At 50.7% G+C, this 24,880-nt stretch overlaps 1 protein-coding gene across 1 annotated transcript in view; it reads left to right on the top strand.

Moving 5' to 3' along the window:
* The window catches only part of TCF7L1 (transcription factor 7 like 1), a 153,627-nt gene that overhangs the window by 126,896 nt on the left and 1,851 nt on the right, over window positions 1-24,880 (top strand). Inside the window, exons 4-11 of the mRNA XM_040993612.1 lie at window positions 6,050-6,133; window positions 21,087-21,219; window positions 21,801-21,903; window positions 22,089-22,172; window positions 22,586-22,729; window positions 23,299-23,458; window positions 23,553-23,660; window positions 24,579-24,657. Of these exons, the coding sequence (XP_040849546.1) occupies window positions 6,050-6,133; window positions 21,087-21,219; window positions 21,801-21,903; window positions 22,089-22,172; window positions 22,586-22,729; window positions 23,299-23,458; window positions 23,553-23,660; window positions 24,579-24,657 (895 nt within the window). The remainder of the gene's footprint in view (window positions 1-6,049; window positions 6,134-21,086; window positions 21,220-21,800; window positions 21,904-22,088; window positions 22,173-22,585; window positions 22,730-23,298; window positions 23,459-23,552; window positions 23,661-24,578; window positions 24,658-24,880) is intronic.

The following is a 24,880-nucleotide window of genomic DNA, read 5'->3' as shown; positions in this document are numbered from 1 at the left end:
TACCAACAGATGCCACAGAGCAGGGTTTGGTGGTGTTTTATGTTTTGCTTGGAGAGTCAGTTTTTGAGCATTTAGCCAACCACTGTTAAATAGGGCCTCCTTCATAGAGTGCTGTAGAGGAGTGGGTAATCACGCTCCATGTTAATTAGCTCTTCCCTGGCCAGAGTAAAGTGCAATGTGAGACAGACATCCAGGCTGGACAGGATTGGGGATTATGGACTCTCGGAGTCGCTGCCACTCCCCAGTCCACAACAAATTGTGCAGGAGTGAAATGGTCGCACCTGCATGGCTCCACATTAGTGAAGCATGTGAGTAGAGACAGAATCTCTTTAAAATATGTGTGTGTGTGTATTATTGCAAATTCAAGTATACAGAGAGGAGGAAAGACAGAGGAAAATCTTCCATCCAATGATTTACTCTCTAAATGACCGCAACAGCCAGAGCTGAGCCAATCTGAAGCCAGGAGCCAGTAGCCAGGAGCTTCCTCTGGGTTTCCCACATGGGTGCAGGGTCTCAAGACTTTGGGCTGTCCTCAATTGCTTTTCCACGCCACAAGCAGAGAGCTTGATGGGAAGCAGGGCTGCCGGGATTAGAACTGTTACCCACATGGGATCCTGGCGCGTTCAAGGTGAGAACTTTAGCTGCCAGGCCACTGCGTGGGGCCCACAACAGAATCCCTTTTGTTACAGGCATGGATGGAAGCTGGTTGCATCAATTCACACCATTATATGGGATAGAGGAGGTTTTCAACACATCCCTAATCCTGGCTTCTGGGCAAAGAATTGGGCTGTAGATGTAACCCCAGGGGAGCTTGTAGCCCAAAGAACAGGAAGTATATAGTGGAAGGCAATGCCACCACACTGCTGCCATGAGAGCCCAAGGCAGCAGGGGTGCAGAGATCATTGGCTGACCCATGCCAGGCATGGTGATTGGGGCCTTCTGGAGAAGGTGGTAGAGTTTCCTACCACTAACGGCCACAGCAGGCGGGGTGCCGGCAGAGCCAGAGGCACATGCTGAGTAATCTTCATTCCATGACACCCAAAAGCCCAAGTTCAGGTTAGAATGAAGAGATTTAACATGTGCTCCAGAAACCATAACCAGGGAGGGTCTGAAGCCAAGAGAAGATTTGCCTGCTTCCTTTCTGCTTTCTTTACTTTCTTATGTTTAGGGGATGGAGAACTCCCATCAGCTGATGAACTGCCCCAATGCCTACAGTAGGCAGGCCAGGCAGGGAGGTGGGAATTCAATCCCCATGGCAGCAGGGGCACAATCACTTGGGCTTTCATCTTCTGCCTCCGAAGGTCTGCATGAGCAGGAATACTGGAATTCAGGGCTCTAACCCAGGTATCCCACTTGGGAAGCAAGTCATAGCCTCCAGCTAGGCGGCTGCCATAACCTGCTGAGAAATCATTAGGTTCCCAGCAGGGGCAGAATGTAAAGTAAGGAGAAACTGATAGCTCCTTCACACTTTTCTCGGATAATAAAATGCTGTTTGTCACAAATGGCCGTGACAAGACAAAGGACATTTGGAACAGTGTGTGATGGAGAGGCCATCCTCCCACAGGCTTTGGTGCTGGGAGGCTGCGTGCACCTCACAACCATAGACGCAGCCCCGGGGAGCTTCACACCGCCATCCCCTCCTGACTCTGGGCTGGGAAGGCCGGAAACACTGGCCACCTAACTAGGAAGCAGAAAAACATGAAACTAGAGCAAAGGGCTCTTTCTCTGACCCCAGGGCCTGGCCCTCCTGCCATGTTCTCTGCAGAAGGGCTTGCGTGGGCTGAGGCATTCTCACCTGGAGCTCGTGGCCATGCCTTGTTTTCTAGCTTCCGGCCTCTGCCCTTTTCTCCGAGGAGGACCGTGGCTCTTCTCCCCTTTTCCTAGGCCACTCTAGGGGATCGCCTTAAGGATGAGCCTTCCTGCTGCCAGGGCTGTGGGGCAGTGCCCCCCCCTCCCTTTCCGGGTGCCGAAGGGTTAATCTCCCAGCGCTCATGGGCAGTTCTGTCTCCTACAGGGCATGCTGGGATTTCCTCCCAGCTGTTTTACATCACGAAGATTTGCGTGTTGGGGAAATTCCAGCACACAGCTGCAGTTAATCTGCTACAGGGTCTCTAGGCGAAGGGGCAGAATTGTGCGGGGCGAGCTGTCCACCCCTTGCAGGAAGGTGGCTCTAGCTGTCCCCTGAGCACATCCCTCCCAAGGATGCTGTCCTACGCCTGGTGGAGCAGAAACAGCACACCTGGCCCCAGTGCTGGCCGCAGAGAGGGGTTGTGGACCCCAAGGAGCCGAGGAGGAGGAGGAACAGCACTCGTGTAAATAATGAAGTCCAAATCACACTGATAGCAGCACTTGATAAGGAGCTCAGCAACAACAAGCTTTTGTTTCCCCGGCTGGAATGTAGAAGTGAACTTTTTAAAACACCACGATTAGCATTCCACACAATAATACAAGAACCAACAAATCGCCGTGACCAAATAGGGTTTACCTGGGGAATGCAAAGGTGCTTTAGTGTAAGAAAATCCGTGACTATTTATACATCTCGTGAAAGAGGCCAATGAGAGAAACCGCATGACCGTTTTGGTAGATGGCTGAGAGAATGCGATGCCTGTTCCAAGGAAAACAATGTAAAAATAGGAATGGAATCATCCTTCCTTAACAAGACATGTTCTAAACCGCAGCAGCCTCTCTCTGATGAGCTGGGAACCGCAGCACTAGACACCCCAGGCCCTGAAACAGTCTCCCAAACTTGGTCAGGGTGGAAAGCCAACTATCCGCTGTGTCTCAGTGTCACAGCCTCTGTACCTGTGAAGGAATTTGAGCGTGGTCGATTTGTGCTCTCTGTGTCCTGCATTTTGAGCATCAGAACAAGCACTCACCTGGAAATGGTACTTCGGCTAGGGCTGCTAGCAGTGTTGCTTGGCCGACCATTATTTTGGTACCACACAGGTGCTTGACACTGAAGTGAGCACCTGCAGAGGGGAGCTCGCAGGACTGACCTGGGTGCACACCATGATTACATACTGACGGCCTGCCGTGATGCTGCGCTGCTCAGGAGCTGGGCCTGGTGAGGAAGGTGCAGTGGAGCCTGAACTGGGTGTGGAGAAACCAGTTTTATTTGCCCACATGCCACTGCTGTGCAAAGAACCCCAGCTCTGCCGCAAGTCACTTAGTCCCTAGCACCTGCTCCACCCTTGAGCGATTACCCAAGGGAGAGGCTTGGCAGAAAGCTGTTGACATTTAGTAAGTAGAGGCCAGGAATGCTGGTAGACATCACAGGGCATGCTCCCCTCACAGCAAGCAATCACCTGGCCTGAATGTCAGTGGCAAGCCCTTCGTTCTGGTCCGACAAGCCAGCAATGGCACACACCCCGTAAGACCAGCGGATGGTGTTATTTGCTACTCAAAATCCTTGCACCGTCCCATACTCAGATAGAGCTTCCCTTGGGCTAGCTAAAGATGTGTCTGGAATGGCCAGCAAGAGAGCAGAGTGTTCAGTCTAGGTGACTCTAAGTGGAGCACACTTCTATGGTGTCCCCTGTTGGGGACAGACTTTGGTTATGCTTTAGCACCTTGTACGGTGTGGGGGATAGCAAAGGGGAGGGAATCCCAGCAGAATAAAGCACATAGAGTGGGCAGGATCCTCAGGGAGAAGGTGTTAGGAACACTTTGTGGCTAGTGGGGTTGTAGAAGGTATGGTGTCTGAGGCCAGGAGACCCAGGCCCTGCCTCCAGCTCACATCCATATAGTTCAGTAAGTTGTTCAGCCTGTATCTGTGACCTTTAGCTCATCTGAAAAACAGAGGTAGCCAACCCCTGCTTGCAGCAGCATAGTTTTGTGTGTACAGATATTTCCAAAACTACATATGTAGCATCAGTGTTGTTGTCTGCTGAGGAAACGGGTTTTCAGTAATGACACCAGTGTTTGTTCAGTGCTTCTGACTTGCCAGCGGCTTTGAAATCCCAGTTAGTTCTGGGAAGTTTGAATTCTGAATGGGGCCAGAGACAGGTTTGGCTAGAAAAGAAAAAAAGGTAGAAATGGCAGAGGAGCAGGACAGAGGTGTGAGGCTCGCTGGGAGAAGTGGGGCTCAAAAGGAAAAGGCTGCTGAGGCTGCCTCCCGCCAGGCCTGCCTGCCCGTCACACCTGCACCTGCTCCCCTTGCCGCCGCTTCTTTACAAACTGTCTTCGGGACACACTGTGTTCCTCCTGGCCTGTGGACACCATACAGACAGTCCAGCCCCTGCCTCTTGGTTGAGCTGTGCTGGAGGGCTTGGTGGTAGCCTGCTGGAGCTCTGCCTGTCTGTTGCCCTGCTCCATGCAGCAGCAAGCCGTGACTGAACGAGCAGGGCCTGGCTCCTTTCTGTCTCCCTGGGAAGCCAGCACATCCCTCCTGGGGCTGGAGCTCTGAAAGCCGTCTGCAGAATTGTGCACGGAGGCTGCCTCGCTGCTCTGCAGCCCAGGAGCGCCCTATCAGTGTTGACACTAAGACAACACGTGTGCTTGTGCTCCTGGCAGAGATGAATGGTTTGCTTATGAAAATAATAGCTGTCATTTATCAACCGTGCAGGACACTGTGTTGGATACTTGACATTGTCCCCATTCCTGCTGACAACCTGTAGAGTTAATGATAACAGCCCAGTCTTGCAGTTGACAGAGGTGACAGAGTTAAGTCACTGGCCCTAGGTCACACAGCCTTCCCTTGGCCAAGTGGCAAGCTGCACCCATGGAGGCTGGAGGCCAGGCAAGCCTGTCTAGGCATCCCTGTCTTCTGCTATTCCCACCTTCCAAAGACTTTGCCAAGCATGTGCTCACCATGCATGTGTGTGTGTGTGTGTGTGTGTACGCGTGTGCACGTGTAGGGTGTACTGTTTCGATTTTTTGCAGTGAGACTTGGGGGAGGGGTGGCTGAATGCTGTGGTGTAGGAATTTAAACCGATGCCTACAGCACCAGCATCCCATATGGGTGCTGATTCCTCTCCTGGCTGCTCCACTTCCAGTCCAGCTTCCTGCTAATGCACCTGGCAGAGCAGCAGAAGGAAGTTCCTGGCTTCAGCATGTCCCAGCCCCTAACTGTTGCTGCTGCCATTTGGAGAGTGGACAAGCAGATAGAAGTTCTATTTGTTTACCCTCCACCCCCATAACTCTGTCTTTCAAATAAATAAAATGAATCTGGTGGGGGGAGAAAACTTTTGCTGGGTAAAAAATAACCCAGTGATTCTTTTTGAGACCAAGAAATGCTGCCATCTGAGAAGAGCAATGTCAGTACGAGTAGATAATGACTCATGACCCACAAGATATGAAAGTTGTGTTTTTTGGGTTTTTTGTTTTGTTTTGGTAGCTAATTCATTTATTTTATGATACAGTTCCAAAGACTCTGGGACTGCCCCCCCCCCGTTGATTTCTCCTATTTTATATCATACAGTCCTTCAGAATGTTGAGTTTTATGGTTTTTTTTTTAAGATTTATTTTATTTTTATTGGAAAGGCGGATATACAGAGAGGAGGAGGAGAGACAGAGAGGAAGATCTTCCATCCGATGATTCACTCCCCAAGTGAGCCGCAACGGCCGATGCTATGCCAATCCGAAGCCAGGAGCCTCTTCCAGGTCTCCCACGTGGGTGCAGGGTCCCAAAGCTTTGGGCCGTCCTCGACTGCTTTCCCGGGCCACAGGCAGGGAGCTGGACGGGAAGTGGGGCTGCCAGGATTAGAACCGGTGCCCATATGGGATCCCGGGCGTGCAAGGCGAGGACCTTAACCACTTGCGCCACCACGCTGGGCCCGAGTTTTATGTTTTTGTCAGGCAGGATCTCCTAGACGTTCTTGGGTTGTTTGGATTACTCTAGAAGGTTTCTGGGCTCTTCCCCACTCACAGATCAGTTTTGTTGTTGTGCGTCATAGCTCTCCCAAAAAAGATTGAGTTGGTGATTATAGCTGTACACGCGTCCCCATTGTGATTATTTGGAGATTGAGCCTGTACAGAGGGTGTGGAGGTCAGAGGGTGTGTGACGCATTGTCTCACCATCTGCTGTGTGTGTTCTCGTGTCCCTGTGCAGTACCTGCAGATGAAATGGCCCCTCCTCGACGTGCCCTCCAGTGCCACGGTCAAGGATGCGAGGTCACCATCTCCAGCACACTTGGTAAGTCCATTTCACCTTCAAGCCCCAAAGGGGGGCACCCTTGTTGGCCTCGGCCTGCATCACTTACCTCCCCAACACTCCCAGAAGTTGATGGAAGGCAGGCATGTGGCCGGGGATTGGGGATGCACAACCAGATGTGCCTGCTCTGCTTCTCTACCCCAACGTCTCAGCACACAGGCAGGGGCCACCTCAAGTGCTGAGGGACAGGGGACCTGGCTCCTGGGCGTCACTGCTGGCGTTGTCTCCCGTACTGTCCCGAGGTGCAGACGAAAGCCCTGCCAAACCCTGGGAAGTGGAGTCCCTGCAGGTCTCTCTCTCCTCAGGCCATGCTGGGAGTTGAGATGCAGTGCCTGTCAGAGGTGAGGCTTCTGAAATGGAACCGCATTCCTCATGGTTTGGCTTCTTGAAGTGATGCCTAACTAAAGACACACCTGTCCCAGCGAGTCTCAGATTCACAGATGGGCCAAATCTGACCTGACTTGTCCTGTTTTTAGCACAATGACAGCTAGAGCTTCGTGGCTATTCCCCTGAGCTAGGTGTACTGCACTGGGGCCATGGATTTTTTAAAACTTTATCAAGGAACAGTGTAAGAAAATGTACAAGCAAAGGGCCGTGAGCTACACCCTCCCATGTTCCCACCATGTGAGTTTTCCAGAGATACAGTTTCCTCTCAAAGAGTATCCCAAGATACATCTCCAGCAGTCCTTGTTCATCAAGAGTTAGAATGGAGGGGCAGGTGATGTACTACAGCCCGTTAAAGACATCTACATCCCACGTCAAGAATGGCTGCTTCAAATTCTGGCTCCTCCACTTCTGATCCAGTTCCCTGCTGATGCACCTGGCAAGGCGGCCGACGATGACCCAAGTGTCTGACCCCCTGAGCACACATGGGAGACATGGGTGACGCTCCTATTTCCCAGCATTGGCTTATCCCAGCCTCAGTTTTTTTGTGTTTTTTTTTAAGATTTACTAATTTTTATTGGAAAGTCACATATACAGAAAGGAGGAGAAATGGAGAGGAAGATCTTCCATCCAATGATTCACTCTCCCAGTGGCCACAATGACCTGAGCTGTGCCAATCCAAAGCCAGGAATCAGTAGCCTCTTCTGGGTCTCCCACGCAGGTGCAGGGTCCCAAGGCTTTGGGCTGTCCTCGACTGCTTTCCCAGGTCACAATCAGGGAGCTGGATGAGAAGTGGGACTGCCCAGACATGATTTGGCGCCAGTATGGTATCCCGGTACATGCAAGGCCAATACTTTAGTCACTAGGCTACCATGCCAGGCCCCCAACCTCAGTTTTTAATGACCATTTTCAATGTCATACCTCCAGTTGGAGAGCTCTCTATATAAAATAAATATTTAATAAAAAGCTAGAATATAGTTGAGGAGAATGAGGAGAAACACAGAAAAGCCATAGTACAGTAAGCCTGCATGTCTTCCAGTAGACACAAGACCAGCAGAGTTGGTGGGAGTTTATGTGGTGATATCACGCATAGCGGAGGCAGGCAAAAAGGACTGTGTAAGGAATTAATTAGTGACAGGACCAGCCAGCCAGGGCAGGCTGCTGCAAGAAGTTCCAATCCCTGCTGGCAGGTTCTGTGGTCCCAAGGCATAAGCCACCCTTTGAATCAGCACCTCAGAACCCTGCTGGGGATGGTGGGGCACAGGGTACAGGTGCCCTCTAGTGGTGGCCTTCGCCACAGTCAAGGATTCCAGTGCAAACCTGATTTGTTCCTCCCTGGCAAGTCATCTCTCCGTTTCACAGCTGTCCCACCCACTCCCAGCTAAGTCCTGCCTGCTGAACTTTATTCTGTCTTCTGACTGCCGCTCTGCATGCCATCTCATCTCCACCTAGTTTTAAAGGACATGATTACCCTTTTAAAAAGGAACACACAAGGGCAGATGTTTGGCATAGAGATTGAGACACATCTGCATCCAAATTGGAAAGTCTGGGTTGAAGTTCAGGCTCCATTCTGAAATGTGGCTTCCCTCTGCTGCGCAGCCCAGGAGGCGGCAGTCATGGCACAAGCAGTTGTGTCCCTGCCACCTGCACAGGAACCCTGAGTTGAATTTGAGGCTTCCAGCTTGGGCTTGTTCCAGCTCTGGCCATTGTAGGTGTCTGGATGGGCGTTCTCACTGTCTTGACTTTCTTCTGAAAGAAATAATTAAAAGCACCAACAAGAGGACACATATGTTCTGAGTTTCTCTTCTCCCCGTCACACAGATCTTCCGGGCTGGCCTTCCTCCCATGAGCACATCCCGGTTCTCATCTGGTATCAGCCCTGACTTCTCACACCTCCGGGGCCACCACCCTGCTGCTCTGCCCAGCCACTGCAGCCTAGCCCTGCCCCACCATTGCCACTCAGCAGCCAAGTCTAGCTGGCATCCTGCTTTTTCTTTTTTTTTTCTTTTTCTTAAGATTTATTTAGTTTTATTGGAAAGTCAGATTTACAGAGAGAAGGAGATCAGAAAGATCTTCAATTCACTGACTAGCTCCCTAAGTGGCTGCAATGGCTGAAGTTGAGCTGACCTGAAGCCAGGAACCCCGCAGCCTCTTCCAGGTCTTCCATGCGGGTACAGGATCCCAAGGCTTTGGGCCATCCTCAGCTGTTTTTTCAGGCCACAAGCAGGGAGCTGGATAGGAATGGAGCAGCCAGGATACAAATTGGCTCCCATATGGGATCCCGTTGCATGCAAGGCGAGGACTTTAGCCACTAGGCTGCTGCACCAGGCCTGGCTTCCTGCTTTCTCTCAATACAAGTGGCCTCTGACAGCACTTACTACCCTGTCTCTTTAACTCTTGATTCCCCTTTTTCATTTCTCCATTTTTTCCTCAAAGATTTATTTACTTTGATAGAAAAGTAGATCAAATCTGTAGAGAGAACAGACAGAAAAATCTTCCATGCATTGTTTCACTCCCCATGTGGCTGCAAAGGCTGGAGCTGAGCTGAGCCAGGAGCCAGGGTCTCCACCACGGCTACCAGGAGCCCAAGGCTTTGGGCCGTCTTCTACTGCTTTCTCAGGGCACAAGCAGGAGGTTGGATGTGAAATAGAGCAGCTGGGACATGAATGGTGTCTATATGGGATCCCAGTACTTGCAAGGTGAGGATTTAACCATTGAGCCATCGCACCGGGCTCTCTTTTTTCATTTTCTTTTTGTACTTTTCCTAGTAAATCAGTTCCCTCTTGTCAGTTTGTATCTTGGAACAAAAGACAGAGAGAGATAGGCAGTCTCTGCTTTCAGAAAGGTTTCCACAGCTGCGATGCAAGCATCCAGCCAGGGTCAGGAGTCGGGGGCTGAGGGCAGTGACGTCCTGACACATATGCAGCAGAATGAATCGCTTGCTGGCAGACTGCATGTTACATGCTGCAGGGTCGAACAGGGCAAAGCAGAAAGAGCCCTCAAATGCTCCAGAAGCAGTTACGGGAGAAAAACCTGAACCTGAGTGAGGGGGCAAGCAGGTTGTCGGAGTCCTAGCATCTCATCCTGGTCCCTGTGTACCGGCCGGAGCTAAGGCTCCCTGGCAGGAGGCTGATATGCTGTAGCTTTCAGTCCCAACCCCACCTCCTTCCATTTTTGCAGCTGCAGGCAATTTGTCTTTCCTCTCTCTGGCTCTCTTTCCTCACCTGTTAAGTGAGTCTTAGAAGAGATCCAACTGCATGATACAAAAATGAGCCAGTAGGTGAGAGCACTTCAAAATATTCCTGGAAAATAGAGTTAAAGGGAGCTAGCACAGTGGCATAGCGTATTAATCCTCCACCTTCAATGCCAGCATCCCACTTGGGTGCTCTCTGCTTGTATCCTGGAAAAGGAGCCTTAGGATGCCCAACTGCTCGGTCATTATACCCAAGAAAGCTTTGGCTCCCAGCATTGGACCAACCCAGCACTGGCCATGATGACCATTCAGTGGAAGATCTCTCTCTATAATTCTTTCAAGTAAAAATAAACCTTAATAAAATAAAAAGAAAATCGAATTCAAGGAGTCTATTTTGGTGCAAGCATAGTGTGAAACTATGCATCTTTTTTTCACAATAAGTGTTTAAAAAACCCGCTTTCTGTGTCTGAATTTCAAGGTTTTTTTTTAACACCAACATAAACTTATCTTAATTCCATTTTCCAGGATCCTTCTGAAGGGCTGTTGTATTGTAATGAGTGTAGAATAGTGCCTAACTCAGTGAGCCTTCAGTCTCTCCAGTCCTGCCCTTGCCATCTCCGCCACTTTTGCTGCCATTACTATCACTAAGAAGTGACAGAGGGAGTGAACAATTAAAATCCCGTTTAATTAGCAAACTAAGAGGTAATGGGGGCCTGAAATAGGAGCCGGAACAAATGGGCAGATTGTAAAGGTAATAGAGATAATGAGCCTATAGAATTCAACACCTAATCCCCCAAGGATATGATTTAATTGGTTTGGGGCGGGGCTGGTATCTTGGTGCTTAGAGCTCGGCTGGAGATCCTAAGGGGCTTTTCCTTTCTGTAATTGCGGAACCCAAGTTTGCGAAGGGAAGAGGAGCTGAGTCAGTATAGGTTTCTTTCCAGGATGCAGGACCTGAATGCTCCCAACAACTAGTCCTGGAGGTTTGGGTCCTGGCCTTTTCATTCAATGGAAAAATTGGAGCACTTGAGACTGTAACATTTAGTTTAGAATCCAGAGGAAAAAATTGTTTAAAAGTTTGTTTCTTTGGAAGTCATAGTTAGCAGTGAGATTTTCCATCTAACTGGTTTTCTCCCCAATGCTTGCAATAGCAGAGCTGGACCAGACTGAAGCCAGAAGTTGGCAGTTCCGTCACGACTCCCACATGGCTGGTGGGTTATGAGCACATGGGCCGTTTTCTGCTGGCTTCTCAAATTAGCAGGAAGCTGGATCAGAAGGAGAGGAGCTGGGGCTCCCATCAGACCTCAGGAATGAAATATGTCCTGGTGAAGTTTGTGCTGGGAGTAGAGTGAATGGGGCAAGTTCAGGAGAAGCTGCCCCTTGAGGAAGTGGAACAAGCGCTAAGATTATGTACAGCTATTTGTAATATCCACTTACTAATCCCACCGCTTGCTGGCTCTTACGCAGCCCCCTTATCCTGGCCCATCCTTCCCTCCAGCCTTTCCCTGGAGCACTCTGCTCTTTCCATCTCTGTAAGTCTACCTTTTGGAAAAAAAAGAAGGAAGGAGGGAGAGTGAGGGGAAAAGAAAATAATGTTGATGCTTTGCTTCTTGAACTTCTTATTTTCTTTGAAGCGGGAGAGAAAGGTCTTTAATTCGCTGGCTTACTCCCTAAATAGCCACAACTACAGGACTTGGCCAGGCCAAGACCAAGACCCAGGAATTCCATCTGGATCTCCCGGATGTGTACAAGGGCCCCAGCACTTGGGCCATCTCCAGCTGCTCTGCCAGGCCAGTAGCAAGGAGCCAGATAAGAAGTGGAGTAGCCCAGACTTATATGGGATGCCAGCACTGTAGATGGTGGCTTAACCCACTGACCACAATGCCAACTACTTCTACTTTTTTTTTTTTAAGATATGTTGGAAAGTCAGATATACAGAGAGGAGGAGAGACAGAGAGGAAGATCTTCCGTCCGATGATTCACTCCCAAAGTGAGCGCAATGGGCCGATACTATGCCGATCCGAAGCCAGGAGCCTCTTCCGGGTCTCCCACGCGGGTGCAGGGTCCCAAAGCTTTGGGCCGTCCTCAACTGCTTTCCCAGGCCACAAGCAGGGAGCTGGGTGGGAAGTGGAGCTGCCAGGATCAGAACCAGCGCCCATATGGGATCCTGGCACGTTGAAAGCAAGGACTTTAGCCACTAGGCTGCACTGCCGGGCCCAAGATTTTTTTTCTTTTAATTTCAAAGTCAGAGTTACAGAGAGAGACAGAGAGATCTTCCATCTACTGTTTGACTTCTCAGATGACCACAATGGCCAGAGCTGAGTTTCTCCAAAGCTGGGAGCCAGGAGCTTCTTCTGTATCTCTCTGGTGGTTGCAGGGGCCCAAGGCCTTGGGCCAGCCTCTGCTGCTTTCCCAGGCCATTAGCAGGTAACTAAATCGCAAGTGAAGCAGCTGGAACTGAAACCCTAGTGCCCATATGGGATGCCAGTGCCACAGGCAGAGGATAAGTGTGCTAAGCCACTGCAGCAGTCCCCGTTTTAAGGCATTTTTACAGTATTGCCCTTCTTCCTGGTTTAGGAATCCGTACTAGTCTGCTAGGGCTGCCGTATTACAATGTCTCCGACTAGGAACTTGAGCACCAGACATTTACTGCCTCATTCTTGTGAAAGTTAGGCCTCCATGAGCAAGCATCAGCAGGTGTATCTCCCAGCCCTCTCCTGTCAGGCAGACAGCCACATGCTGTGCCACCCCATGCTGTTTCCTTAGGACATGGGTATCCCTGGGCTTTCCTGTGTGTGTCCACATTTCCTCATCTTAGTGGGACACAAGTCAGATGGGCTGAGAGCTCACTCTGGTGTCCTCGCTCTGAGTTAATACCCAGTGTGGATACAGTCACATCCTAGCCTGCTGGGGATTAGCCCTACCACACAGTCCATCCCCAAACAAGCTCTGGTGCCTCTTCCGATTCTCCTGTGCCTTTTTGTCAGCGCCCCAGTGGCCCCCATCCTGAACCACTCCTGACCCGTTTTCTATCCCTGAGATTTTTGCCCTTTCCAGAATATCGTAGAAGTGAAATCAAGCATCCCCTAGTCCCTCGAGTCTGGCTTCCGTTTGGCAAGATGCAGTTGAGCCCTATGTGTGCTGTTCGATGTTCTTGGTCTTGACTGAGGACTTTATTACTTAAACTACACTCGGTTTAGCCATGCATCAGTTTTGTGTTATTTTTCAGATTTGGGTGGCCATGAATTATTACTGTATAAGTGCATGTAAATAGATAATATAGTTATTAAGACAGGTTTCATCAATACATTTCCATAAGATAGAAATATGTTCATATCAAGTCTCTTCAGGTAAAACTAGTGTCAGATCTCTAAAAAGCATCTATACTTAAAAGTTATAAAATGAATTATAAGATTTATATCCCTTTAAGGGCAAAGTGAAAATAATGGCTGCCTTTTGGGAAATGGGAGGAAGAGGGGACTAAAGGCATGTTGTAAGGTACAGTTTTTCAAAAAGAGAGCAAGTAGGACTGGTATTATGGCCCGGGGGTTAAGCTGCTATGCGCAACGCCAGCATCCCACATGAACGCCAGTTGAAGCTCCACTTCTGATCCAGCTCCCTGCTGATGAGTCTGGGAAAGCAACAGAAGATGGCCCAAGTACCCGTGTCCCTGCCAATTGCAGGCTGCTGGCTTTGGCCTGGCCCAGCTCTAGCTGTTGGAGCCATTTGGGGAGTGAACCAACAGATGAGCTTTCTCTTCCTATAGCTCTACCTTGCAAATAAATAAACCTTTTAAAAAGAGAACAAGATTTAAAAATTTAAAAAGACCTATAGTAATTCCAGAACAAATAAATATTAAGACCTGCCTAGCTTGGCAACATTCAGGCTTGCTGATGTTCAAGCAGAAGTGCTGGATCGCCACAGGTGTGAGCCGTCTTGCTGTGTGCAGTGACTGCATGCTCCAGCATCTTCAGCAGCACCAAGAGTAGGATTGTTCTTGGAGTCCACCTGAGTTGAGCAAGTGTAGAAATCACTGGAGAGTAGCTTGGAAACATTGTTGGGAGCGAAGCAGTAGATGGTAGCTCTCTGCTCTCTCTGCCTCTCAAGTGTGTGTGTGTGTGTGTGTGTGTGTGTGTGTGAAAGAGAGAGAGAGAGATTTTTAAAAATGGGGACTGGAGGAGAAACTAGTGCGGAAGGAGCAGAAGTCGAGGTGCCCTTAGCATTCCTGTTTGCCATTCTTCACCACAGTTGACACTTTGCAAGGGGGCGTTGTGATAAGAAGAGGTTTGCCCCCCACTTTGAGAGGTTTGCACAGTCCACTTTGCAAAGCGCTGCCTATCAGTGCCTGCACAGGGCCGTGGGACCTGAGGGCACATTCCAGCTCCCAGCATTATCTGTATCTGTGCTACAGAAATAGGCTTATCTCCTCATCTCTCAGAGCCGGCAGCACCCTCCTGCAGGAAGTGTGTGCCCACACACTAAGGCAGATCTTTCCTCTCTGCTCCAGCCCCCAGCCTCCCTGCAGTTCCTGCACCTTGCTGGCCGTTCTGCACCAGTGTTCCTCCTGCTCCGGGCGCTCCAGGCCTCCTCCAGAGATTTATTGAAAAGTCAGGTTCTCTCTGTGACCTTTGGTCATCCTGCCTACAGTATAACCCCAGGCTTCTCTCTTTTCACATTTGTTTAATGTTTGCATCTTATTTGAAAGATAGTGATAGAGAGCTGCCATCTGCTGGTTCATTTCTCAAACGCTCAAAACAGCTGTGACTTGACCAAGCCAAAGCCAGGAGGCCAGGGGCCCCAAACTCCCTTGGGTTTCCCATGTGGGTGTCTGGGACCCAGGTTCTTGAGCCATCACCTACAGGCTTCAGGGGGTACGCTTTCTCAAGACACTAGGTTGGAAGTAGGGGGACAGGAACTCTGACGGGGTGGGAGAGGCCTGCCCCACCCTGCATCTCTCCTGCTTGCCTCCCTGACTTAATTCTCCACTCTAGTGTTTTTTGCCATTTAATCAAAAAGTTTGTGAAAAAAATGCATTTTTAAAAAGCTTAGATTTTAGATTGTTTTATATCAGTGTAAACTTTTACATGTTTAAAACTTTTTAAAAAATCTGTTTTCCATGAACTTTTGGAAGTTCGTTCCAGGGTCCCCCAATTGCCTCGTCTGCTGTCCGTGGAATGTGAGCACACAGAGATGGGTCTGCATTGACCACTGCCCTTGGCAGACCTGACCCGGGGAGGGGCACACCTCAGGGGCAGAGCTGTCTCTTCGCCATGATGATCTGAGTGTGCACAGCGTGCCCAGCTCAGCCATGTCATTAGAAGCCCTGATTCTTTGGGTTTCTTTGTGCCCTGTCAACCTCCGCGCCTTCAACTGTCCAACTGTCGGTTCACATTCCCCCCAAGACTCTAAAACTGTGAGGTTCCACCGCTCTTGACAGGAGAATTCTGCACAGGAGGCTTTTGTTCAGGTGTCCTCGTCTTGTTAGATGACAAAATCAGCGAAGAGGGCATGCTCCCTTTGTCTTTAAAGTGCTGTCTGTGAGGAGAGGGTGGGCCAAATGTGTGTGTGAGCGGGGGATTCCCTGCTTCCAACTTTGGCCTCTGTGTGGCTCCTACTGTCTGTGGACCTCTCGGCCCTGCTCTCCGCAACAGCCAGCTCTCTCTGGAATATTTTAAGAAAGGCATGGAGGTGGGGGTGGTTAAAAGCCAGGAGATGGTGAAGAATCTAGTGAGGAAGGCGTAGGAGGAAGATTTTAAAAAAGAGAAGACTCAGGAAATAAGGTAACTCCCTTGGAATGCTCGGTGGCTTCTCTGTAGGTGCAAGGAGATGTGTTGGTGGAGCGCTCAGGTCCGAGCACAGAGAACCTGGAATGGGATACACACATACAAAGTTCTCCGGCAGGAAGTTGGGACAGTGCCAGAGATCTGCTTTACTCTAAAAGCTTGAGGAAGGAATTAATCTTTATTGTATGGCATGGTGAGTGTATTGGGGGCAGATGGAGCCAACATTTTGATGGAATGTATTAAGCACCTATAGTGCTGGCATCCCGAATGAGCGCCATCTTGAGGCCAGTACTGCTCACTGCTAATGTACCTGGGAAAGCAGCAGATGACACAGATTCTTGGGCCAATGCCATCCCCATCGGAGGCTCCTGGCTGCAAATTGGCCCAGCCGCTACTGTTAATACCATTTCAGGGGTGAACCACTAGATGGAAGATCCTGCCCCCCTACACACACGTACTTTCTATCTCTCTGCCACCCCCAACTCTACCTTTCAAATAAAAAGAAAAAAAGAAAGAATAGAAGGGCATGGCACAGTAGCTTATTGGCTAAAGTCCCCACCTTGCACGTACCAGGATCCCATATGGGCGCCAGTTCTAATCCCAGCAGCTCCACTTCCCATCCAGCTCCCTGCTTGTGGCCTGGGAAAGCAGTCGAAGACAGCCCGAAGCCTTGGGACCCTGCACCTGCATGGGAGACTCAGAAGCAGTTCTGGCTTCTGGCTTCAGACTGGTGCAACACCGGCCATTGCAGTCACTTGGGGAGTCAATCATTAGATTGAAGATCTTCCTCTCTGTCTCTCCTCTTCTCTGTGTATCTAACTTTCCAATAAAAAAGAAAATAAATCTTCCAAAAAAAAAAAAAAGAAGAAGAAAGAACAGAAAACAGGAGTTCTCGCTGCAGGAAACAGGGACTTCACGTACTTTTTAGTTTTCACCATGGTTCAGCAAGCTACAGCTTAACCAGAGCCATGTTGGTTGGACGTATAGGTTACTTCATTTTAACTAAACTAACCCTCTAAGGAAATGGACAAGAAGCTTGGAAAGATTTCTGCAACAAAATTCTGATAAAAAAAAAATGCTACTAAGAGCGTAAACAAAGGGCCCAGCGTAGTAGCCTAGCAGCTAAAGTTCTCGCCTTGCATGTGCCAGGATCCCATATGGGCGCCAATTCTAATCCCAGCAGCCCTGCTTCCCATCCAGCTCCAAGTTTGAGACCTGGGAGAAGAAAATCTTGCACACCATCGTTGGGAATGTAAATTAAAAGCGCGAGAGCCTAAGCAAGACTGGCCTTGTCTTCGGCTGGGTTTGTGTGATCAGGAATGGGCTGCTGGCTCAGGTGGTCACCTGTCCCTGGCAGTATGCATGCGAGCAGCACCGCAGTCTGCAGCTGGAGCTGGAGGTCCCTGGGCCAGCGACTGCCCATGGGCAGTGGGCCAGCTGCAGCTCGTCTGACCACTTCAGATTTCAGCCCTCCCTGCCCTGGGGTGGCACTCCACGAAGCTCTGAATGGGTGGATGTACGGGGGTTTCAGACCAACTGTCGTCCTGTCTCCGCCCCCTCCCCTGCCACAAACCCTACAATTAGGCATAGTCTCTTTTAATTATTTTTTATAATATTTATTCATTTTTATTGGAAAGTCAGATATACAGAGAGGAAGATCTTCTGTCCAATGAATCATTCCCCAGGCAGCCACAACGGCCGGTGCTGCGCCGATCCGAAGCCAGGAACCAGGAACTTCTTCCAGATCTCCCACACAGGTGCAGGGTCCCAAAGCTTTGGGCCATCCTCGACTGCTTTCCCAGGCCACAAGCAGGGAGCTGGATGGGAAGTGGAACTGCCAGGATTAGAACTGGTCGCCTATATGGGATCCTGGCGCTGCAAGGCGAGGACTTTAGCCACTTTGCTATCACGCTGGACCCAGGCATAGTATCTTAACAGCTTCTCTGCCCACCATCCCTCCAAAGACAAGATTGTTTCCGAATGAGACACAAAATTGAGTGTGGATAAAAGTTCTTATGTATGTAAAATCAGGTGCAGTTAGCAGCACATGGAAGCTCTGAGCATCTGTCAGGTCTATGCCTTTTTTTTTTTAAGATTTATTTATTTATTTTTATTGGAAAGGCAGATATACAGAGAAGAGGAGAGACAGAGAGGAAGATCTTCCATCAGCTGATTCACTCCCCAAGCAGCCACAGTGGCCGGAGCTAAGCAGTTCTGAAGCAGGAGCCCAAAGCCTCCTCCAGGTCTCCCATGCAGGTGCAGGGTCCCATGGCTCTGGACCATCTGTGATTGCTTTCCCGGGCTACAGAGAGCTGAAGGGAGGTAGGGCTTCTGGGACTAGAATCCATGCCCATATGGGATCATGGCATGTTCAAGGTGAGGACCTTAGCTACTAGGCCACCACATCAGGCCTCAAATAAATCTGTTTTTTAAAAAAGAGTTATGGCTCATCTTTGCCAGAGCTGTAAACCTATATACTTCTGATCTTGAATTCGGGATGGAAGAAAAGACAGGGAGTGGCCAGGTGACCTGGGAAGGGTTGCTCGGGCAAGCAGAGCTTGGGCTTCTCGCTGGGGTGTGGTGTAGCAGGGTGACTGTGGAGTCTTCAGAGGAACTGTCTGGAGTTGCTGCGCCTTTGAGCTTGAGTTCACATCTTGAAGAGTAAAGAGGGGCCCGGCATGGTAGCTAGTGGCTAAAGTCCTTGCCTTGAACGTGCCAGGATCCCATGTGGGCACAGGTTTTAATCCTGGCGGCCCCACTTCCCATCCAGTTCCCTGCTTGTGGCCTGGGAAAGTAGTTGGGGGCAGCCAAATCATTGGGACCCTGCACCTGCGAGGGAGATCCAGAAATTCCTGGTTCCTGGCTTCAGACTGATGCAGCACTGGCCATTGCAGTCAGTTGGGGAGTGAATCATCAGACAGAAGATCTTTTTCTCTTGTCTCTCCTCCTCTCTGTATATCTGACTTTCCAATAAAAATAAATTAATTTTTAAAAAATCACTGCTTAATCCATGTTTCCAGGAAAATTAATTGCATCATTTAGATGCACCAGGTTCTTAGAAATATGATTTTAAAATTATCTTTAATCCTCTTGCCTTCAAAAACTAGTAAGTGAAGAGTGAAAGCAGTAAGAAAATAACTTTTGATTTATTACACTACTTCAAATGTTGGGGCTCTAGGGTGAGGTCCATTGCCCAGAGCAGGGCCCAGCTGCGCGCCAGCACCACCTAGTGGTTATGGGCAGCCAGGTTTCTGCCTGTACAAGCTACACTGAAGATGGAGCAAACCATTGTCAGCCTGAGTACCTTAGGCCTGGGCTTCCGTTATGAGCACCAAGAGGGTCCCTGTGGGGTGAAAAATTCAAGCAGGAAGACAGCTGATGGGTGTTCAAGCCCTTGGACCACCTCTAAATCATCATTTTTAAGTCTTTTTTTTTTTTTCCCCTAAAGATTTATCCATTTCTGTAGGAAAGGCAGATCAGATTTTGTGGGGGACCATCTGCTGGTTCACTCCCCAAATGACTGCAATGGCCAGAGCTGGACTGATCTGAAGCAGGGAGCCAGGAGCTTCTTCCGGGTGTCTTATGCAGGTGCAGGGTCCCAAAGCTTTGAGCCGTCTTCCACTGCTTTCCCAAGCCACAAGCAGGGAGCTGGATGGGAAGCCAAGCAACTGTGACATGAATCAAATCCCATGGGGATTTCAACATTTGCAAAGTGAGGATTCAGCCATCAAGCCATCATGCCAGGCCTGTAAATCTTGCTTTTAACCAGTATCTTTGCCACCCATAACTCATTTTTCTTTGTGATAGAAAAGTTTTGATTAGGCCTTTGGGAGGCTGGTAGTACAAGAGAAAACACCTTGGCTTCTTGAACCTAGCGGAGCTAAAAGAAAGCCCAGTTCTGCTGTTGCGTATCCTGTGTCTGAGACTATGTAGTTTAATTTGTCTAAGCTGTTTCCTGGCCTCCCACATGGGGGTAGATACAGTTCCTTTGCTAGGTTTGAGTTAGGGTGGGCATCTTGCCCTTAAGATGCTCGTGATGACACCAGAGTACCTGAGTTCTATTCCCTCCTCCTGCCTTTTTGCCATTGTAAAGCCCAGGCAGCAGTGGGGATGGCATCAATGATGGGATCCCTGGTTAATTGGAGGACCTGAATTACATAAAATAAATAAATAAATAGAAAGAGTTGAGCCCAGCATGATGGCTCAATGGCTGAATACTTACTTTGCAAGTGCCTGGATCCCATATGGGTGCTAGTTTATGTCCTGGCTGCTCCACTTCCCATCCAGCGCCCTGCTTATAGCCTGGGAAAGCAGTCGAGGATAGCCCAAAGCCTTGGAACCCTGTGCCCTTATGGGAGATCCGGAAGAAGCTCCTGGCCCCTAGCTTTGGATTGGCTCCGCTCTGGCCATTGCAGCCAATTGGGGAGCAAACTAGCGAATGGAAGATCTTTCTTTCCTCTGTCTCCTTCTCTATATTTGATCTGCCTTTCCAATAAAAATGAAATATATATGTATATTTATAGTTATATATATTCATTCAAATATATATTCAAATATATATAGTTAATTCAGCCTACCAATTCTAGAATATACATGTGATTCCCATTTAGCATTTCTGAATTTGGGAGATAACCATGGGTGTTGGCATTGCAGCGCAGCAAATTAAGCTACCAGTATCCTACATGGGCATGCTGCTTTAAGTCCCAAGCTGCTGATCCACCAATCACACTCTCACCTAATTAATATGTCTGGAAAAGTTTTGGTGCCAGGAGCTTCTTCTGGGCCTGCCACGTGTGTGCAGAGTCCCAGTGCTTTGGGCCACCCTCTTCTGTTTTCCCATGCCACCAGCAGGCAGCTGGACGGGAAGTGGAGTAACAGGAGCACAAACCAGCTCCCATATGGGATCCTGGTGGGTGCTAGGTGAGGATTTAGCTCCTGAGCAATTGTGCCAGGCCCGCAGATGGCAGCTTTACGTCCTATACCACAACACTGGTCCCAAACAAATAGAGCTTTAAAAAAAAAATCATTTGTGACATGCTGATTATTTTTTTCCTTCTTGGTAGTTACATGTAATAATGGCACTCCCTACATTTGATGGTGTTGTCAGTGAAATGCAGTAATTAAGTCTGCAAGACATTGGACATGGTCTGTGAAGCCTGACCATGACAACAATTCCCAGATACGTGATGGGGGCCTCTCCCCCATTGCTCCAGACCAGCCTCAGGCTGGAACCTGCCAGTCTTGTAGATACACACTCAGCGTTCCCACACTGACATGACACAGCGCAGCGTGTCACTCAGCAGCCTGTAAGCCTTTAGGCACCACATGGTGTGTGTGGAGGCAGAGATATGGATAGGAAAGTTGGGTGATGGGCATGATGTCTTCTGCACCTGTTGCTTGCTTTTCCTTCTCTGCTGTATAGTCCACTGCCTTCCTCCAGGACTATTTGAAGAAACGGCTGGAATGATGCATGGAAAATACCTGGCACACATCATGCCAGCGAGGAACAATGGACTGGCCTTCCCCGTCTCCTCGGCAACTATACCTAATCTTTTTTTTTCTCTGTGTCTTGCAGTCCAATAAAGTTCCTGTCGTGCAGCACCCGCATCACATGCACCCGTTGACCCCACTCATCACCTACAGCAATGACCACTTCTCCCCCGGCTCCCCTCCTGCACATCTCTCCCCAGATATTGATCCAAAGACAGGTGAGTCGCCTGCAGTGACATGCCTGCACACAGGGAAGGGATAGATGCAATCGGCCCTACGTTCAAACCATCCCTCTGTCTCTCAGGAGTCTCATGGTCTTGCCCAGTCATGACACCTTTGTGGTGTCTTCCACACTGTGGGGTTACCATGAGAATGATGTGGAATTCAGCAGGGGTGCCACTCTGTGCCTCCTTAAACCAACACCTGCACCCTGAACCAGATGTGTTCCCACAGAGTCATCGGTTGAGCCAGGCTTGTTGGTGGAGCTGCAGAGTAGTAAGGCTGAGCTGGCTGTTATTCCTCCATGAATAGGCCAGGTTTCTAGAAAGTTCTGAATGGTAGCCTGGGTCTTCACATATCTTGGATTTTCTGCCTCTGAGGATGGAATCTGTATGGCCAGAGGAGGTGTCCCTGTATGCATCCTTGTTGGACTAGCCGGGTTTGTTGCCAGTGAGAGAGGGCGACCTTCCAGGCTCAGCGTGAGAGGTTTAGGGAAGGCCCCTCCTCTCCTAATGTGGGTACTTAAGGCACTGTGGTCAGGAGAGGGGGCAGGCTGACACCTCTCTTTCTTTGGATGCAGGAATCCCCCGGCCCCCACACCCATCCGAGCTGTCACCGTATTACCCACTGTCCCCGGGTGCTGTCGGACAGATCCCCCATCCCCTCGGCTGGCTCGTCCCACAGTAAGGAACCGCAGCCCTTGTTGCCCTGGGCCTAGCACCCTGTCCTCCCTGCTCCTGCCCAGCTCTCTCTGCCTGCTTCCTGCCCCCTGACCCCTCCACCTTCCTTTTCCCAACTCATCTCTTTGGCCTCCCGGCATGTGCCTGCTGGGCTGACTCAGGGCTCCTTGCCTCCCTGACCCTAACAGGCAAGGACAGCCCATGTACTCACTCCCTCCTGGTGGCTTCCGGCACCCTTACCCCGCCCTCGCCATGAATGCCTCCATGTCCAGGTGAGTGCTGGATCCTCGAGCTGTGGGTCCGGCGAGTGCTTGCCGGCAAAGCAGTCTTTCCCTGGCAGTCAGTGGGGAGGCACTGGGCTCCTTGCTTCTCCTCCATGGATGCTTGAGGCTAGGATGGGTCGAAAATATGCTCCTGAGTTGATGTCAGGCAAGGAGACAGTTCCAAGGGAGCTCGGTCCCCAGGGCCAGCTCTGCCTGACCCTTGCACCTCTCGTGACCTGGAGAAGCGGACATACTGCAGGATCCCCCACTGGACCCGGAGTCCCCTGCCTCTGTGGTTTTCCCTCTTCCTTGCTGCCAGCACCAGACGGAGAGGCCCTGTGTATGGACGTGTGGGGTCGGAACAGCAGATCGCGGCTTCTCAGCCTGCACCTGTTTTGTTATTTGTTTCCTCCTGCACACAGCCTGGTCTCCAGTCGGTTCTCCCCACACATGGTGGCTCCCGCTCATCCCGGCCTGCCCACCTCAGGGATCCCCCACCCTGCCATCGTCTCCCCCATCGTCAAGCAGGAGCCAGCAGCCCCGAGCCTGAGCCCCGCGGTGAGCGCGTAAGTGAGCAGCAGCTGGGGATGGGGGCTAGGTGGAAGGCAGCCATGACCCCTCCGGCATTGGCCCCTTGGACTAGGCAGACTGCCCTCCTCATGCATCACCTGTCTCAGCAAGGAGGGCTTTCCAGGATGGAGGGAGAATCCCTGCAAGCTGCTGCTACCTCCCTGCCTTGTGGACACTTGCCACTGAGCATCCCAGGAGAGAGCGTGTGCTCTGGGGAGGCCATGCAGGAGAGACAACAGAGCAGGGAGGAGCCCTGGGCCCCTGGCTCACCATGGACACAGCAGGAGAGCCAAAGCCAGGCCTCATGGCCTCAGAAACATAGCTGAGCCCTCTGCCAGCTCAGGCCCAAGACCCTCCACACCGTCCACACCCTCCACACTGCTTTTGGCCCCACTGTCAAGTGCACCTGCAAGAGATAGCGCTGCAGGGGCATTACCAGGTAGGGAACCCTTAGTCTCTGAGCTCCTCAGCTCCTGCCATGCTCTGACGGCCCCAGGGCGAGGCAGGACTTGCCCAGTGGGACTGCCGACTGGCCCTGCTGACCCACAGCCGTATGCCTTCCCAGGAAGTCCCCTGTGACCGTGAAGAAGGAAGAGGAGAAGAAACCGCATGTGAAGAAGCCTCTGAACGCCTTCATGTTGTATATGAAGGAGATGAGGGCCAAGGTGGTGGCCGAGTGTACCCTGAAGGAGAGCGCGGCCATCAACCAGATCCTGGGACGGAAGGTCAGGCCTGCACCTGCCCCCTTCTCCCCCCACAATAAGACTGGCTTCACCACCCCCTGCCCTCACGGCTCTACCTCTCACCCTTCTCCTTCAGTGGCACAACTTATCTCGAGAAGAACAAGCCAAGTACTACGAGCTGGCCAGGAAGGAGCGGCAGCTTCACTCCCAGCTCTACCCGACCTGGTCGGCCCGGGACAACTACGTAAGCACCTGCTCCGGGCGGGGGGCAGGGGAAGCAGCTGTGTAGGTTTTTCTTTGTTTTTTAATTGTCACTGTATTTATTGGAAAGGCTGAGTGACAGAAAAAGGAGAGATTTCTCATTCACTGGTTACCCTCCAAGTGGCTGCAGTGCTTGGGCCAGGAGGTTGGGACTCCATCCTAGTCTCTCATGTGGGTAGCAGGAGCCCAGATAGACCAAAAGCAGAGCAGCCAGAATTCGAACCATTGTCCACTACGGGACACTTGCATCAGGAGTGGTGGCTTCATGTACTGTGATACGACGCTGGCCCCAAGTCACTGCCTTTAGGGAGGACTCCTAAGGCCAGGAAGATGTCCATCTTTGTCTAGAAGTCACGCAGGCATGTGAGTTCAGGCAGCCAACAGGGATGCTCTGCCCATGTGAGCCGCACCCTGCCTTTGGTTCCCTAGCATGGGACACAGCACCGCCCCAGCGCCACAAGCTCCTGACCTGCGGCTCCCAGGCCACTGACCGCACGACTGGCGGCGTGACTGTAAACACTGAACCAGGCAGGCTGCTACGCACATGTCTTTGCTTGCTTTTTCCCCAGTATGAGGATTTGTAACTGCATTTCCGAGGACCCTAGGAGGCTCCTCAAAGATCAAGAATCTATTTTTTAAAGAGAGAAATGGAAAAACCAGCCAGAAGCGCCTAGACAGCCATGAGAGAGAGGAAATAGCTGTGGAGTGGGGGGTGTGGGGAGGCACCCTCGATGTGCCTCCTTCTGGTCCCCCAGTCCCTCGTGGAGTGTAATCCCGCCCTCTGACATCCTCCTTGGGGTGGGGGAGCAGTAGGGACGTTGTCCCATCTCTGGTCTTGGCAGGGACAGGGGTAGCTGTCCTCTCACGCCAGTTGAACTCTCCTTCTGGCTGTGTTTCCCAGGGTAAGAAAAAGAAGAGGAAGCGAGAAAAGCAGCTGTCTCAGGCCCAGACGCAGCAGCAGCAAGTCCAAGAGGCAGAGGGTGAGTCGACGGGCCCCGTCCGCTTCATCCCTTGCTGGCATCCCAGCTGCCCCCTGCCCGTGTGCTATGTCTGGGCTTCCCTGGAATGGCTAGGGAGCTCCAGAAAGAGCTACCCTCCTCAGGCACCGCACACCAGAGGTTTTACAGCAGACCAAGTGGAGCTGATCTAGCAAAGGGAGATGATGGTTGGTGTGACCGATCGAGCTGCTTTCCCTCCCATCAG

Source organism: Ochotona curzoniae, unplaced genomic scaffold (assembly GCF_017591425.1).
Source record: "Ochotona curzoniae isolate NIBS_2020 unplaced genomic scaffold, NIBS_Ocur_1.0 contig_883, whole genome shotgun sequence".
NCBI lineage: Eukaryota > Metazoa > Chordata > Mammalia > Lagomorpha > Ochotonidae > Ochotona > Ochotona curzoniae.
This window is presented reverse-complemented; position numbering and strand designations above follow the sequence as displayed.